The sequence below is a fragment of the Neomonachus schauinslandi genome, chromosome 13 (genome assembly GCF_002201575.2).
Source record: "Neomonachus schauinslandi chromosome 13, ASM220157v2, whole genome shotgun sequence".
NCBI lineage: Eukaryota > Metazoa > Chordata > Mammalia > Carnivora > Phocidae > Neomonachus > Neomonachus schauinslandi.
In genome coordinates this window covers 14,977,127-14,994,388 of record NC_058415.1, presented here as the reverse complement: position 1 = coordinate 14,994,388, position 17,262 = coordinate 14,977,127, and the positions used below count along the sequence as shown (strand labels likewise).

Genomic DNA, 17,262 nt, shown 5'->3' with positions numbered 1-17,262 from the left:
ATCAAGAGTCTAATGCCCAACCAACTGAACCACCCAGGCGCCCCATAAGAGGATTATTGATCTTCATTCTGAAGGGTTGTTATGAAGACGAAATTTAATGTATGGGCCTACTTAACACATGATAGGTGTTAACTCTTCTCTTCTGTCCCTTCTAGGGCTTCATCCCACTAACATCTATGATGACCGTCAGAAAAGGGGAGGCAAAGTTCACTCACCATTTAACCACACGCAATGTAAAAGATGTTCACAAGCTGGAAAACTGAGTGCATTTCCCTTTATTCACAACTCAAATCTTTACCCGAATGATCTCACCCTCTGCTATCAACTCAAGCTGCTTCCAAATACCACCTCAGCTCCTCCCTTTCTCTCACTTACAAGAATATCAAAACTGTAATATTTTTCTCTTTATCATTCATACATCATTCTTGTGTCTCCAAGTATTTGCCAACAAAGACATCCTCTTCTTCCTGACCTAAACCTGTTCTTCCAATTCTACTGCTTCAAATAATACCATATGTGCCAATTCAATTCATAGCACACATATTAGACAATCTCCCTATTTCTTACTATTTTAACAAAATATGTTTTCCTCCAGATTAGTAAGACCCACCAGGAGGTACTCAATAAAAGGATAAAAAATATGGTGCCTTGTAAATCGTGACTTTGAGAAGCCATAAGACTGGCCAACCTGGGGGCGCCTGGGTGGCTCAGTTGGTTAAGCGACTGCCTTCGGCTCAGGTCATGATCCTGGAGTCCCGTGATCGAGCCCCGCATCGGGCTCCCTGCTCGGCGGGGAGTCTGCTTCTCCCTCTGACCCTCCTCCCTCTCGTGCTCTGTCTCTCATTCTCTCTCTCTCAAATAAATAAATAAAATCTTAAAAAAAAAAAAAGACTGGCCAACCTGGCACATATCAAATGGCATTTGTCTACTATTTATTAAAGGGAATTTTGATGAGTTATGACATGTGGGGTTTTTTAAAAGATTTTATTTATTTATTTGAGAGAGAGAGCGCAAGCACAAGTTGGTGCAGAGGGAGAAGCAGACTACCCGCTGAGCAGGGAACCTGACGTGGGGCTCGATCCCAGGACCCTGGGATCATGACCTGAGCCAAAGGCAGACGCTTTACTGATTGAGCCACCCAGGCGCCCCAAGTTATGACACATGTTTACAAACAGCAGAGCACTGAACTCCAGAGAGATACTTTGCAGGAGAGGGGTGTCCAGAGAGAAGTCCCAAGTTTCCAACAGGAGACTCACCTCCCCACCTCCACCTCAAAGGTTTTCGGACCCTTCACATCATATAAACTCCTCTACCACAAGAGGTCATGCTTGCATCTCTTTCACAGTGTTCTATAAATCTTTTTCTGCTTCTCTTCCCCTATATCTATATGGAATTGCTTAGCTAAGCTGGCCCATTAACCTTTTTAGATGCAACAAACTAACCCATGGCTTAATTAGACTGTCCAGGCACTTGTTATCTCTGCCTCAGGCCTGAAACATGTCTTTTCCTCCTGGCATCTCTGGGCTCTTCGAAAGTGCAGAATTCTGTTTTTTGGGATCTCAAGGATATTCAGTTAATGATTTCGTCCATGATGCCATGATAGATAGAATACTGTGCTGTCCAGTTAGATCATCTTATAATACAGGGTGGGCACCTCTATGAGGTCACAGTTCAGAGGACCAAGTAAAAAACTTGGGCAAGAGTAAATATTGAACCTACCATTCTATTTGCTAATTTACAAATTGTGTGTCTTTTATGAAAGGTGAAAATGGGATATGTTTCAACTCCTTCTCCCCATTGAGATAGCTATGGCATTGAAGGGAATCAGTCTATGTTCTGGAAACAATCACTGAGAATGTTGTTGGAAATCAATGCAGCAATATTACTGATGTGATACTGGGCATAGAAAGAGTACTAGATTAGGAGCCCCTCAATAGCTATAAGACCCTGGACACGCTTCTGTGACTCAGTTTCCCTCATTTTATAATGTGAAACATGGGATGGAAGAGCTCTAAAGGCACTCCTATCTCTAAAAATCTCTTATTTAATGATACATGCCAAATAATTGAGTGGTTACAGTATGCAGAAAAATTAAGAAAAGCTGTAAATGAATAATATCACTTTAGTGACTTTCTTATTTTTTTCTTGGCCATTTATATTCTCTTATTGCTTTAGAATTGTTTTTAGGCAGGCCAAGAACTATAAAGGAAAATGAGTATCACAGACTACTCTGGTTTCTGTCTTCCTCTATCCACCTACAAATAGTATTTCACCAAACTGAACATGAGAGAGCTATCAAGGGCAGTAATAAAATCCTGGTAAGCCATTTACTGCCCAAACCCTCTCTCCTGGTTTCCTCCTGTATCCACCTGTTAGAGCCTCTGGTTTGCCCCTTAGAGCTACCTTCCTCTTTTTTTTTCCCCCAGCTGATAAATATCTTTCAAATCCCTAATGGACTTTTCCCCCCAACTTTTTTATTTCAGTTAGTTGACAAATTTATAAGTGCTTAAACTTTGTTAAATATATGTTTACAAATCTAAAAACCTTTTGTTCATACTTCAGTTCTTCTTTTCTCTGGTTTGACTCAAACATCAGAAAATGCCAATGACAACCAGACTGGAAGTTTATTATCTTGCTAATCAGAAGAAGAGAGTGAGATGTAAAAGCAGTTTCAGGCGAGCATAGTAAAAAATTATTATCTGAAATTTAGAGAGAGGGTCAGGAGAGAGAGAGAGATGGATGGGCGATAATAGAAAGGAGGAATAAAAGATAAGTAAAATCTAACTCAGAGGGGGCGGAGCAAGATGGCGGAGGAGTAGGAGACCTGGATTTCATCTCCTCTCAGGAATTCAGCTGGATAGGGATCAAACCATTCTGAACACCTACAAACTCAACAGGAGATCGAAGAAAAGAAGAGCAACAACTCTCTCATCAGAAAAGCGACCACTTTCTGGAAGGTAGGACGTGCGGAGAAGTGAATCCGAGGTGATATTCGGGAGGATAGACGGCGGGGGAGGGGCCTCCGGCGGCCGCTTCTGGCAAGTGATAGAGCCGCGGAGCACAAAATCGGAACTTTTAAAAGTCTGCTCCGCCGAGGGACGTCACTCTGGTGGCTAAGCGGGGGGGTGGAACCCTCGTGGGACAGTGTGGTCTCAGGACCCTCGGGGTCACAGAAAGACCGGGGGTGCCTGAGTGTGGCAGAGCTCCCAGGTAACGGAGCAGGGAAGCCGGCTGCAGAGGCGGAGCCCAGGCGCGGGCTCTCAGCTCGGGGTGGCCATAAACCGTGATCCGCGGCACAGTCGGGCCCCTGCTCCTCCAGCAGGGACCCAACAAGCGGCAGATCCGGGGAGACTCACCTTCCTCCCCCGGGAGGAGCCGTGCAGGAGTGCACCGCAGGGATCTGCTGGGTTTGGAGACTCCACACGGGGTCGGGTGCCAGAGATAGAAACGCGCGGTCACAGGCCGGGTGAGCACGGAGTGCGGCCGGAGACCGGGGAGACGGGAGTGACTGACGGCTTTTCTCTGGGGGCTCACTGAGAAGCGGGGCCCCGAGTTCTCGGCTCCTCCGCGGCGGAGATTGGGAGGCTGCCATTCTCACTCTCCGCCTCCAAAGCTGTACGGAAAGCTCGCAGGGAACAAAAGCCCCGGAGAGCAAACCTGAGCAGATTACTTAGCCGGGAGGGGGCAAGGGCGGGGCAATTCTGCCTCCGGCAAAGACATTTGGAAACCACGGCAACAGGCCCCTCCCCAGAAGATCAGCGAGAACAGCCAGCCAAGACCAAGTTTACCGATCAATGAGAACGGCAGAACTCCAGCTCTAGGGGACTACTGCACATAGAATTCATGGCTTTTTTACCATGATTCTGTAGTCTTTCAAAGTTAATTTTTTTTTAACTGTCTTTTTTTCTTTTTTTATTCTTTTTGAATTTTTCTTTTTCCCTTTTTCAACCATCTTATCAATCCCTTTTTTTTTTTAAAAAAAAAAAAACATTTTTATTTTTCATTTTTAGAGTCATATTCTATCCCTTCATAGTAGTTACCCATATTTTTGGCTTATATATATAAGTTGTTCTCTCTTTAAAATTTTGAGATAGTTTCTTCTAACAGATCAAAATATACCCTAAATCTCTAGTATATGGTGTTTTCTGTTCCCCTGCCTGATCACATCCTCTCCCTTTTTTTTTTCTTTTTTTAAATCCTCTTCTTTCTTTTTTTCAAACAACTTCTTATCAATTCCTTTTATAAAATTTTTTATAATTTCCATCTTTACAGTCATATTCCATCCCTTCATCATATCAACCCTTATTTTTGTACATATATAAGTTTTTCTTTCTTTAAAATTTTGGTAGGGACTTTCTTCTAAAAGACCAAAATACACCCCAAATCTAGTGTGTGGCACTGATCATATTTGATCACATTCTGGTTTTTTTGTTGCTGTTTTGTTTTGTTTGTTTCTGTTTTTATCTTTATCTTTTTCTTTTTTTTCTTTTTCTTTTTTCTCTCTTTCCCTTTCTTTTCCCACTGCTTCAGGTTTTTTCTGATTTGTTTAGAGTATATTTTCTGGGGACGTTGTTACTCTGCTAGCATTTTGTTCTCTCATTAATCTATTCTCCTCTGCACAAAATGACAAGACGGAAAAAATCACCTCAACAAAAAGAACAAGAGGTAGTACCGACTGCCAGGGACCTACTCAATACGGACATTAGTACGATGTCAGATCTAGAGTTCAGAATCATCACTTTAAAGATACTAGCTGGGCTTGAAAAAAATATGGAAGTTATTAGAGAAACCCTTTCTGGAGAAGTAAAAGAACTAAAATCCAACCAAGTAGAAATCAAAAAGGCTATTAATGAGGTGCAATCAAAAATGGGGGCGCTAACTGCTAGAATAAATGAGGCAGAAGAGAGAATCAGTAATATAGAAGATGAAATGATGGAAAATAAAGAAGCTGAGAAAAAGAGAGATAAACAACTACTGGATCACGAGGGCAGAATTCGAGAGATAAGCGATACCATAAGACGAAACAACATTAGAATAATTGGGATCCCAGAAGAAGAAGAAAGAGAGAGAGGGGCAGAAGGTATAATGGAGCAAATTATAGCAGAGAACTTCCCTAATTTGGGGAAGGAAACAGGCATGAAAATCCAGGAAGCACAGAGAACCCCCCTCAAAATCAATAAAAATAGGTCAACACCCCGACATCTAATAGTAAAACTTACGAGTCTCATAGACAAAGAGAAAATCCTGAAAGCAGCTCGGGAGAAGAGATATGTAACCTACAAGGGTAGAAACATTAGATTGGCAACAGACCTATCCACAGAGACCTGGCAGGCCAGAAAGGACTGGCAGGATATATTCAGAGCACTAAACGAGAAAAATATGCAGCCAAGAATACTATATCCAGCTAGGCTGTCATTGAAAATTGAAGGAGAGATAAAAAGCTTCCAGGACAAACAAAAACTAAAGGAATTTGCAAACACAAAACCAGCCCTACAGGAAATCTTGAAAGGAGTCCTCTAAGCAAAGAGAGACCCCAAAAGCAACATAGACCAGAAAGGAACACAGACAATATACGGTAACAGTCACCTTACAGGCAATACAATGGCACTAAATTCCTATCTTTCAATAGTTACCCTGAATGTAAATGGGCTCAATGCCCCAATCAAAAGACACAGGCTATCAGACTGGATTAAAAAACAAGACCCATCGATATGCTGTCTGCAAGAGACTCATTTTCGACCCAAAGACAGCCCCAGATTGAAAGTGAGGGGGTGGAAAACCATTTACCATGCTAATGGACACCAAAAGAAAGCTGGGGTGGCAATCCTTATATCAGACAAATTAGATTTTAAACCAAAGACTGTAATAAGAGATGAGAAAGGACACTATATCATACTTAAAGGATCTATCCAACAAGAAGATCTAACAATTGTAAATATCTATGCCCCTAACATGGGAGCAGCCAATTATATAAGCCAATTAATAACAAAAGCAAAGAAACACATCGACAACAATACAATAATAGTGGGGGACTTTAACACCCCCCTCACTGAAATGGACAGATCATCTAAGCAAAAGATCAACAAGGAAATAAAGACTTTAAATGACACACTGGACCAAATGGACTTTACAGACATATTCAGAACATTCCACCCCAAAGCAACGGAATACACATTCTTCTCTAGTGCCCATGGAACATTCTCCAGAATAGATCACATCCTAGGTCATAAATCAGGTCTCAACCGGTAACAAAAGATTGGAATCATTCCCTGCCTATTTTCAGACCACAATGCTTTGAAACTAGAGCTCAATCACAAGACAAAAGTCAGAAAGAACTCAAATACATGGAGGCTAAAGAGCATCCTACTAAAGAACGAATGGGTCAACCAGGAAATTAAAGAAGAATTAAAAAAATACATGGAAACCAATGAAAATGAAAACACAACTATTCAAAATCTTTGGGATGCAGCAAAGGCAGTCCTAAGAGGAAAGTATATAGCAATACAAGCCTTTCTCAAGAAGCAAGAAAGGTCTCAAGTACACAACCTAACCCTACACCTAAAGGAGCTGGAGAAAGAACAGCAAATAAAGCCTAAACCCAGCAGGAGAAGAGAAATAATCAAGATCAGAGCAGAAATCAATGAAATAGAAACTAAAAGAACAGTAGAACAGATCAATGAAACTAGGAGCTGGTTCTTTGAAAGAATTAACAAGATTGATAAACCCCTGGCCAGACTTATCAAAAAGAGAAGAGAAATGACCCACATCAACAAAATCATGAATGAAAGAGGAGAGATCACAACCAACACCAAAGAAATACAAACAATTATAAGAACATATTATGAGCAACTCTATGCCAGCAAATTAAATAACCTGGAAGAAATGGATGCATTTCTAGAGATGTACCAACTACCAAAACTGAACCAGGATGAAATAGAAAACCTGAACAGACCTATAACCACTAAGGAAATTGAAGCAGTCATCAAAAATCTCCCAAAAAACAAAAGCCCAGGGCCAGATGGCTTCCCAGGGGAATTCTACCAAACATTTCAAGAAGAATTAATACCTATTCTTCTGAAACTGTTCCAAAAAATAGAAATGGAAGGAAAACTTCCCAACTCATTTTATGAGGCCAGCATTACCTTGATCCCAAAACCAGACAAAGACCCCATCAAAAAGGAGAATTACAGACCAATATCCCTGATGAACATGGATGCAAAAATTCTCACCAAAATACTAGCCAATAGGATCCAACAGTACATTAAAAGGATTATTCACCATGACCAAGTGGGATTTATCCCTGGGCTGCAAGGTTGGTTCAACATCCGCAAATCAATCAATGTGATACAATACATTAACAAAAGAAAGAACAAGAATCATATGATCCTCTCAATAGATGCAGAAAAAGCATTTGACAAAGTACAGCATCCTTTCTTGATCAAAACTCTTCAGAGTATAGGCATAGAGGGTACATACCTCAATATCATAAAAGCCATCTATGAAAAACCTACAGCGAATATCATTCTCAATGGGGAAAAACTGAGAGCTTTCCCCCTAAGGTCAGGAACGCGGCAGGGATGTCCACTATCACCACTGCTATTCAACATAGTATTGGAAGTCCTAGCCACAGCAATCAGACAACAAAAAGAAATCAAAGGCATCCAAATTGGCAAGGAAGAAGTCAAACTCTCACTCTTTGCAGATGATATGATACTTTATGTGGAAAACCCAAAAGACTCCACCCCAAAACTGCTAGAACTCATACAGGAATTCAGTCAAGTGGCAGGATATAAAATCAATGCACAGAAGTCAGTGGCATTCCTATACACCAACAACAAGACAGAAGAAAGAGAAATTAAGGAGTCGATCCCATTTACAATTGCACCCAAAACCATAAGATACCTAGGAATAAATCTAACCAAAGAGACAAAGGATCTGTACTCAGAAAACTATAAAATACTCATGAAAGAAATTGAGGAAGACACAAAGAAATGGAAAAACATTCCATGCTCATGGATTGGAAGAACAAATATTGTGAAGATGTCAATGCTACCTAGAGCAATCTACACATTCAATGCAATCCCCATCAAAATACCATCCACTTTTTTCAAAGAAATGGAACAAATAATCCTAAAATTTGTATGGAACCAGAAAAGACCCCGCATAGCCAGAGGAATGTTGAAAAAGAAAAGCAAAGCCGGCGGCATCACAATTCCGGACTTCCAGCTCTATTACAAAGCTGTCATCATCAAGACAGCATGGTACTGGCACAAAAACAGACACATAGATCAATGGAACAGAATAGAGAGCCCAGAAATGGACCCTCAACTCTATGGTCAACTCATCTTTGACAAAGCAGGAAAGAATGTCCAATGGAAAAAAGACAGTCTCTTCAACAAATGGTGTTGGGAAAATTGGATAGCCACATGCAGAAGAATGAAACTGGACCATTTCCTTACACCACACACAAAAATAGACTCCAAATGGTTGAAAGACCTCAATGTGAGACAGGAGTCCATCAAAATCCTAAAGGAGAACACAGGCAGCAACCTCTTTGACCTCAACCGAAGCAACTTCTTCCTAGAAACATCGCCAAAGGCAAGGGAGGCAAGGGCAAAAATGAACTATTGGGACTTCATCAAGATAAAAAGCTTCTGCACAGCAAAAGAAACAGTCAACAAAACCAAAAGACAACCAACAGAATGGGAGAAGATATTTGCAAATGACATATCAGATAAAGGGCTAGTATCCAAAATCTATAAAGAACTCATCAAACTCAACACCCAAAGAACAAAGAATCCAATCAAGAAATGGGCAGAAGACATGAAAAGACATTTTTCCAAAGAAGACATCCAAATGGCCAACAGACACATGAAAAAGTGCTCAGTATCGCTCGGCATCAGGGAAATCCAAATCAAAACCTCAATGAGATACCACCTCACACCAGTCAGAATGGCTAAAATTAACAAGTCAGGAAATGACAGATGTTGGCGGGGATGCGGAGAAAGGGGAACCCTCCTACACTGTTGGTGGGAATGCAAGCTGGTGCAGCCACTCTGGAAAACTGTATGGAGGTTCCTCAAAAAGTTGAAAATAGAGCTACCATATGATCCAGCAATTGCACTACTGGGTATTTACCCCAAAGATACAAAAGTAGGGATCCGAAGGGGTACGTGCACCCCGATGTTTATAGCAGCAATGTCCACAATAGCCAAACTGTGGAAAGAGCCAAGATGTCCATCAACAGATGAATGGATAAAGAAGATCTGGTATATATATACAATGGAATATTATGCAGCCATCAAAAGGAACGAGATCTTGCCATTTGCAACGACGTGGATGGAACTGGAGGGTATTATGTTGAGTGAAATAAGTCAATCAGAGAAAGACAAGTATCATATGATCTCACTGATATGAGGAATTCTTAATCTCAGGAAACAAACTGAGGGTTGCTGGAGTGGGGGGTGGGGTGGGAAGGATGGGGTGACTGGGTGATAGACACTGGGGAGGGTATGTGCTCTGGTAAGCGCTGTGAATTTTGCAAGACTGTTGAATCTCAGATCTGTACCTCTGAAACAAATAACGCAATATATGTTAAGAAAAAAAAAAAAAAAGAAGAAGAAGAAGGTAGCGGGAGGGGAAGAATGAAGCGGGGGAAATCGGAGGGGTAGACGAACCATGAGAGACGATGGACTCTGAAAAACAAACTGAGGGTTCTAGAGGGGAGGGGGGTGGGAGGATGGGTTAGCCTGGTGGTGGGTACTGAGGAGGGCACGTTCTGCATGGAGCACTGGGTGTTATGCACAAACAATGAATCATGGAACACTTCATCTAAAACTAATGATGTAATGTATGGGGATTAACATAAGAATAAAAAAAAAAAAATTTAAAAAATCTAACTCAGAGGTCATATCCTTTATAAGTCCTAGACCTTCCCAGGCAAAACTAACAACTACTAACTCAGGGCTCCCCAGTGTCTTTTTCTTTTTTTCTATTTTGCTTGTGTAGCATATAGCATGTGGTATACTAGTTGACTATCTTCTACCATCATGAGTGCCTTGAGGTCAAGGATCATATCACCTTTATCTTTGTAAAACCAGTACATGCTTATATTCAATACATAAATGTTGAATTGAAATGAAAAGTGAACTGACAGGGATGATTGGAGATTCCAAATGCCACAAAATCAGGGCTACCACCATGCCTTATACTTATTCTCTAGCTTGGCTTGCTTACTCAGAGACTGGGAACCTTTCCTAAAGTTTACATTTCCTGGAACTGCTCACACAAATTAATTTCTACAGCTCTTATCTCAAGGCTGTACAAATCCTCCCCTTACTCAGGATTGTCAGTCAATAAGATTCATTAAGCCTCTGTTGGTTGAGTATCAAATTAAGGGCTTCAAAGAAGATGTAACAGATATGATCCCCTCTTTAGGGAGCTCACAATTTAGGGGGTTTGAAGGTAGAATTCCAAACATCTATGAAATATACCTATCAATACTATGACTGTGAAGAGTGTTTATTAGTTTTTCTCTCATTCTTTTATTCCCCAGGCTACATAAAATCTTATTCTCATTTGCTACTCTCCCAAAATTCCTTGAATTATCAATTCCCCAAAGTCTACCTTGCTACTTTCTTATCCTCTACACTTTCAAACATCTCTGATCTGGTCGTTATTTTAAAAAGAATCTGTGGGACTGAGGAGTTGCCACAGACTTGAATCAGACTCCGAAACGATTTTTCAATGGGTAAAAATGCATCTCTGGCATAACAACCATCCCCACCCAGGGCAGCTCAAAGAGTAATACTATTCTCGTACTACAGTCGAGTAATGCTCGTAGGAGTACCACAATTGAGTGTACTCATTTTAGTATTATTTAGAAGTTAGAATTCAGTACTGTTTTGTATTTAATATTTAGCTTTATTTATTGAATAATTACTGAATAGTACTGAGTCTTCAGTAATACTAAATAGATTTGTTTAGGAAACAAAGAGGTTAATACAAAATGTTAAAGCTCTAATTCCCTAAGAATCCTACAAGATTTTTCAAAAAGCGCATTTGCAAACTCTTCCTTTGTTTTTTTTCCAAAGCCAGAGATAAAGAAGCCTTTGATCACTGAGTTCACCTTCATTCAGTAGTCTATATTCCCATTTAATCTTGTTATCATATTCTTAAGCCAATCCTTTTTTTCTCTCTCTCTTATTCCCTCCCTCCCTTCCTCCTTCTCCCTCCCTTCCTCCTTCTCCCTCCCTTCCTCCTTCCTTCCTACCTTCCTTCCTTCCTTCCTTCCTTCCTTCCTTCCTTCCTTCCTTTACTATTTTTTTAGCAGGGGGCATGTATGTATCTCTTAAGACTTCCAACCAGCCCCAGAGGAAGAGGCCATGGGGTTTCAGAGAGTAAGGAAAAATCTGTCCTCCTACCAACACAGTTGTGGGGAGACACTTACACTGAAGTCGTACAACACACCAAAGTTTGCCGCAGATGCCTCTTCAGCTCTGGGAACTGTTTTCCTAGGTAAACTGCCATATGGCAAACCCCAGAGGTACTATACAGAGAAGCAAAGAAAGCAGTTAATAATTGGAAACAAAGTCTGAGCCACACATGTGATCACAAATGGTTTTGTTTAAAAGCACTACTTACACATTTGCATGGCGACTCTGTGGGTCTTCACATGGGGTCCCATTTTCTGGGAATCGACTACTAAATCCAGAGTGAAGAACAAAGGGAGTGCTAAGAGCCCTGCATGCTAAGTTCAGTGGACCACCAGCAGTTGGGCCAACCACATTGCCCAGAGGCTTGCTGAGAAGCCCCACTACCCACCACCACCTCCAAACTGGTCTCTTTTAGGGGAGGTCTGGAGAGGAGAAAAGAGGCCTTTGGGGGAACTATAGTGTTCAAAAAAAAAAAAACCCATATTACCCACATCTTCATATGGGGTTACCTCTTAGGGGTGGGGGTGGAGGGAGATTCCCTCCTTCATGTTAAGGAAGAGAAGACTCAAGTGAATCAATCGCTCATACAATTTGAGCATGTCAAATAGGAGGAATGATTGTACCCTGATTGTATTTGTTTTACCACTAATTCAGGTTTGCTGCCCTGATCTTATGCTACCAGATTCAAAGAGGAGTTTTTAGGGGCAGAGCCAGCCAGCGAGGCAACATGAATAGGACTCTAGCAGGTGCCTTGGTGAGACCTGGAAAAAGCACCAGGGCAGGCACATGGCTTGCCAAGCAGATGTTGCTTCTTATGTAACATGAAACTTTCCTTCCTTGGGGCTGGGGATGGAGGATGAATGGTGGCTGGAAGCCTGGGTGCCAAGCTTGACTGGACAAGGGCTGGAAGTCAGCCCCTACTCCTACCCTCCATACAAGCGGCATGGGATTCATGGAAGCTTCTTGACTTCCTAGGACTGAACAGAGCAGAAGGTGGGTCCTACCCATGTGGTCTCACCCCAAAGTTGGGGGCCACAAAGGACAAAGAAGATTAAGGTCTCACGCTTGCCCAGGGATATGGGAACTTCGGGCAAAAGGGCATCTGCTTCGAAGGAATGCTGAATGAGGCTGGGGGGGAGGAGGCAGAGGAAAATGGAGCCTTGTTGCCAGGAGCGGACCAGCCCTGGCCTCTGATGGCTCTGTAAAGCTAACACATCCTCCCTTGTTCTTTTGCTGGAGCTGGCAACCATTGCCCAGAAAACAGGATGCCCCTCAGCATCTAACACAAACCTGTAAGAAAGCATCCAAAGACAATACGCTTCTTCGTTCTAGGAATACACTCCATCAGGCACAGATTGGCTCCCTCCACTCTCTATCAGGCATTCTGTAATTTCATATAGGTGGAGTAAATCCAGCCACAACCTTTCACTTCCATGGCGGTTGTGTGGTGTGGGGAGACAAGAAAGCACAGCTGATAGAACTCCACAGAGATCCTGAGTCTGACACTAAGGGGCATCATAATAGCCAGTGAAGGAGTTTCGGGGCTCCTTAGAGAGATGAGCAAAAAGAAAGCTGGGGTTAATTTGAAATTGATGACATGCATTCTGTCTCGTCGCCTGAAAGTTTTCACTTGAGAGATGAACTATACAGGACTTCTGATCTGCGTTCACTGCCTCCTAGGAGCCAGATAGCCATAGAACCTCCCGAATTATCACAGGGACTGTAAAACTAATGGATTAGGTTGCAAAATCTTGGAACGAAGGGTACAATCAAGGTACTAGACCCAGAACAGCATAAAAAAACCTCACTCTGAGATATCGGTTAAGCCCAATAAGCAATGTGTAACTCTGTTTCCACAGTTTTAAATGCGGAAAGAAAACTCTTCTATAGTCTACCTCATAAATTTGTTGTGAGGCTCAGTAAGTAAAAGAAGCGAAAGTGTTTTTGCACTGTTAAAAGCTAAACTTGTCATGAATGTAAGGAATTATTAAGATTATTATGCCCGTGGGGAGGCTTGATACAGAAACTGGCTCTGATTCAAAACCATGGGGATAACAAGTCACTCAAAACACTTAGTTTTGGCTGTGGGCAATGCTGTTCTGAACAAATTGGCTTTGAAATAATGGTACCTGAAAAGACCCTTTGTAGCTTGAGTAAAGCCCGACCTGACTTTTGTATAAGTAAGCATCCAAGGGTCAGAGTCCTTTAACTTCTTGTGGATAAAGGCTCCAACCTCAGTCTTGCTTCTTGGCCTTAGTTGATGGACTCATCCTACCACCCCACCGATCAGCTCAGGGCTTTGGCATCTTCAATCTGGAAGCACTATCTGCTTTCCTCTCCTCCCTGACCTTGATCCTAAAAGACCCCACCCCACTGTGTATGTGTACATGTGCGTGGGGGGCGGGGATGTCTGGTTTACCTTACTTTACATCTGGAAAAAAAATTGCTCACTTTGTGTTTCTTCAGATAGAAAAGCTAGATGTCTTGAGTTGCAGTAAGAAGCATTTCTTTCAAAGCAAACTTGTTACAATAAATACAATTCACAAGGTGTCAAAGCCTTCCTTTTGAGCAATTAACATTTGAACACGGGGACCACCTTGGGAATCTGACAGAAGCCGTGAACCATTCCACAGAAAAATGTGTATTTAGACATACACACAACATTTTATATATGATTTCAGGAGGCTTATGTACCCTTTGGAGCAAGGATTAGGATCTTTGGCCCACGGGCACCATTTTGAGGATTAACCTTGTTGCAAGTGCTATGACTCCAAGGGCGGATATTGCCAGATAATCGTGCTGTTCTTCAGAAGAGAAAAGAAATTTTCTAGGACAGTGATCACATGAGAAAACTGTTTCAGCTTTTGTTTTGTTTTGTTTTGTTTGTAAACTGAAAGTCAGATTCTTACCTCTGGCAGCATGATGAGGCTGAATGTCAGGATGAAGAGAACCATGTTTACTCCATACATCCATCTCAAGAAGAGGAAGTACGAGGCCACGGAGGAGCCAAACTGACCTATCAAAAAGGAAATGAAAATGTTGAAAGACAGGTCAGAACCAAACGAAACAAAAGCTGTGTCTTGGTGCTTTCAAAAATAAATCTGCTCATTGCAACACATTGGTCCTTTCCACATTGACAGTCTTCAGCATTCTGTTTCTATCCAGGAAGAGAAAATGTTATTGGTAACGGAAGTGCTGTCTACTGTGTGGATGCAGTTGTGTAGAATGACTGTGACCCTATGCCTTTAGGGCCCATCCAAGGGAATGCTGCCTGGGGCTTAGCACCTAGGGTTGCTAGGTGAAAGCCCATTTTATTCCCGGAGCTAATAAGTTAATAACATTAAGTTGAGGGAATACGTGTAAAGTGGTTACCACAGTATCTGCCAGTAGTTAGCTACCATCATCATTATAATCACTGCACTTCTGCCTCCTTTCTCTCAGGCAACAATGCCTTTCTCAAAAGCCTTTCCCACATCCTTCAGGGACAGCTGGCCTGCAGACCCTCCTGGGCTATTTGTCTGCATCGCTGGCATTTTTTAGGTACAGCGCAGGAGCTGAAGTTCATTCACTCACTCTTCACATACTTCCAGTATTTTCCCTCAGGAATTACCTTAGGTGTGAAACACAATGTCACAGACAGGGTTGCTGCCCTAATGCAGTTTACGTTTTAGTGAGGTATGGAAACAACAGAGAGGCAGGGATTTTAAAAATAAATAAATAAAATATATGTATTTATCACAATGTATGTGCTATATGCTATTATATAGCATATTATATGTATGTACAGTATGTGTCATATTATATATTGTATATGTACAATATATATGTATATTCAAATACATTGTATAATATCTGCGTATTATGTATGGTATATCTTATGTGCATGTAGCATATATATGATATGTAAAATCACATATGATGACATTATTATAACAATTATACATGTACATAATATGTAATTATACATATAATTATAACAATTATATAACAAATATAAAACGATTATATATACCAGATAGGTCCTAGTGAGAAGAAGGTAAAATACTGAGAAGGTTGCTTTCAATAAGCTCGTTGAGGAAGGTGTATCAGAATGGGTAACAGTCGAGCAGAGGTCTGAAGTTGGAGGAAGAGGCAGCAAACGCTCAGGCTGGGGAAGAGCAGCTCAAGCGGAGGAAAGAGTGAGAACAAATATCTGGAGGCAAGTGAGAGCTTAGGACAATTGAGGAACCAACCAAAAGACTATGTGGTTGGAGCTCAGTGAACAAGGGAAAGCGGTGACAGATGAGGGATGAAGAGACAAGCCAAACCACACTGTATAGGGCCTCCTAAAGACAGGTAAAAAGTGAGACTTTTATTTTAAATGTGTTGGGAAAGTCGCCAACAGGTGCTAAGCAGCACGACTGGGTGTGGGGGCGGGATGGGAAGTACACTGTGGCCTTTATAAAGTCTCTTCAGCTTTGGGAAACGAATTGGGAGGGGACAGGCAAGAATGTGCCATCAACATTCACGTGCCTCAGTGGAAAGTGATCTGCCCAAATTGTATTTATTGAGAAAAAAATTAAAAAACAAAACAAAACAGGGGTGCCTGGGTGGCTCAGTCGAGCCCTGCGTCGGGCTCCCTGCTCCGCGGGAAGCCTGCTTCTCCCTCTCCCACTCCCCCTGCTTGTGTTCCCTCTCTCTCTGTGTCTCTCTTTCTGTCAAATAAATAAATAAAATCTTTAAAAAACAAAACAAAACAAAACATTATCTTAAATCAGAGAATGGAAGAGGAAGAAAGACCAGGAATTTGGAGTCTCAGGTGGCGATTTCATTGATTAACAAAAGCCCAACTTTCTTTGATTATCGCTTAAAGTTCAACCCCAAGGTGCTAGTTTTCTTCCCGATTCCCAGTTCCCCTTTGTAGCTGCCCAAGAAGAAATGATAAACATCTGCGGCCACCCACCGCATCAGGCCCTTTTTCCTGAGTCCTTCAGCAAAACACCTCCGGGGACCAATGGCTTTTTTGGCCCTCTGGCTTTGCAGCATCACCGGAAGGGAAACATTATTGCAGAAAGAAGGAGGTTCAGGGGAAGCAAATTCCAGTCTCCGCTTAGTAAGATGAGGCTGACATCACACGAGTCATGCTTTCGTTTCTGAAACTTAGTCTATTCGTTAGGAGCCACCTTGCCTATTCCCACAACACAGTGACAATTTTTATAGAAACTGAAAAAAAAAGTCAGCGTCTAAACGGACATTTAAAAAAAAATCAATTATTTTCAAGTCTGAATATTTGGATTCATTTCACTTTGTAGAGAAAGGCAGAGTTCTACTGGATTTCTAAAAGGGTATGGTTTTGATAAACACGCCCATAGGTGCTGTAACCAGATGCACGGGTCCATCTGCAGAAAGGCTACGCAGATCTGCCCCTCCCAGGACATCTGATCATCCACCTGGCTCCCAGTGATTTCAGATCATTTCATGGCTGTTATCTATGTTCTCTAGTAACAACTGCCCTAGCCCGTCTCAGCCAGGTTCATTTGTCATGTTTTATTGAAGGCACTGCTTGCTAGTCATTACAGTTACTCATTAACTGGAGAAGGAACTTTGTCTCTAGGTATCTGGAGCAAGCTTTTCCCTGAAACACACAGGAGATCTTCTGGTATAGAGTCCCAAGCACCGGATGCTGACTCATCCTTTCCTCCTTCCCCATCCCTCCTTCCATCCTGCCCTCCCTCCCTCAATCCCTCCCTCCCTTCCTTCTTTCCTTTCCCACCTTCCTTCTTACAGTTTTGCTCTTCTCATTAGCACCCACGGCCCATTTTCTCTCAGCCCCCATACAAAAACCCTA

General features: G+C 41.9%; 1 protein-coding gene across 1 annotated transcript in view; it reads right to left on the bottom strand.

The window, feature by feature from the left end:
• The window catches only part of TMC1 (transmembrane channel like 1), a 136,645-nt gene that overhangs the window by 60,099 nt on the left and 59,284 nt on the right, over window positions 1-17,262 (bottom strand). Inside the window, exons 7-8 of the mRNA XM_044920750.1 lie at window positions 14,345-14,451; window positions 11,450-11,548 (exon numbers count right to left, since the gene is read on the bottom strand). Coding sequence (XP_044776685.1) covers window positions 11,450-11,548; window positions 14,345-14,451 — 206 coding nt within the window. The remainder of the gene's footprint in view (window positions 1-11,449; window positions 11,549-14,344; window positions 14,452-17,262) is intronic.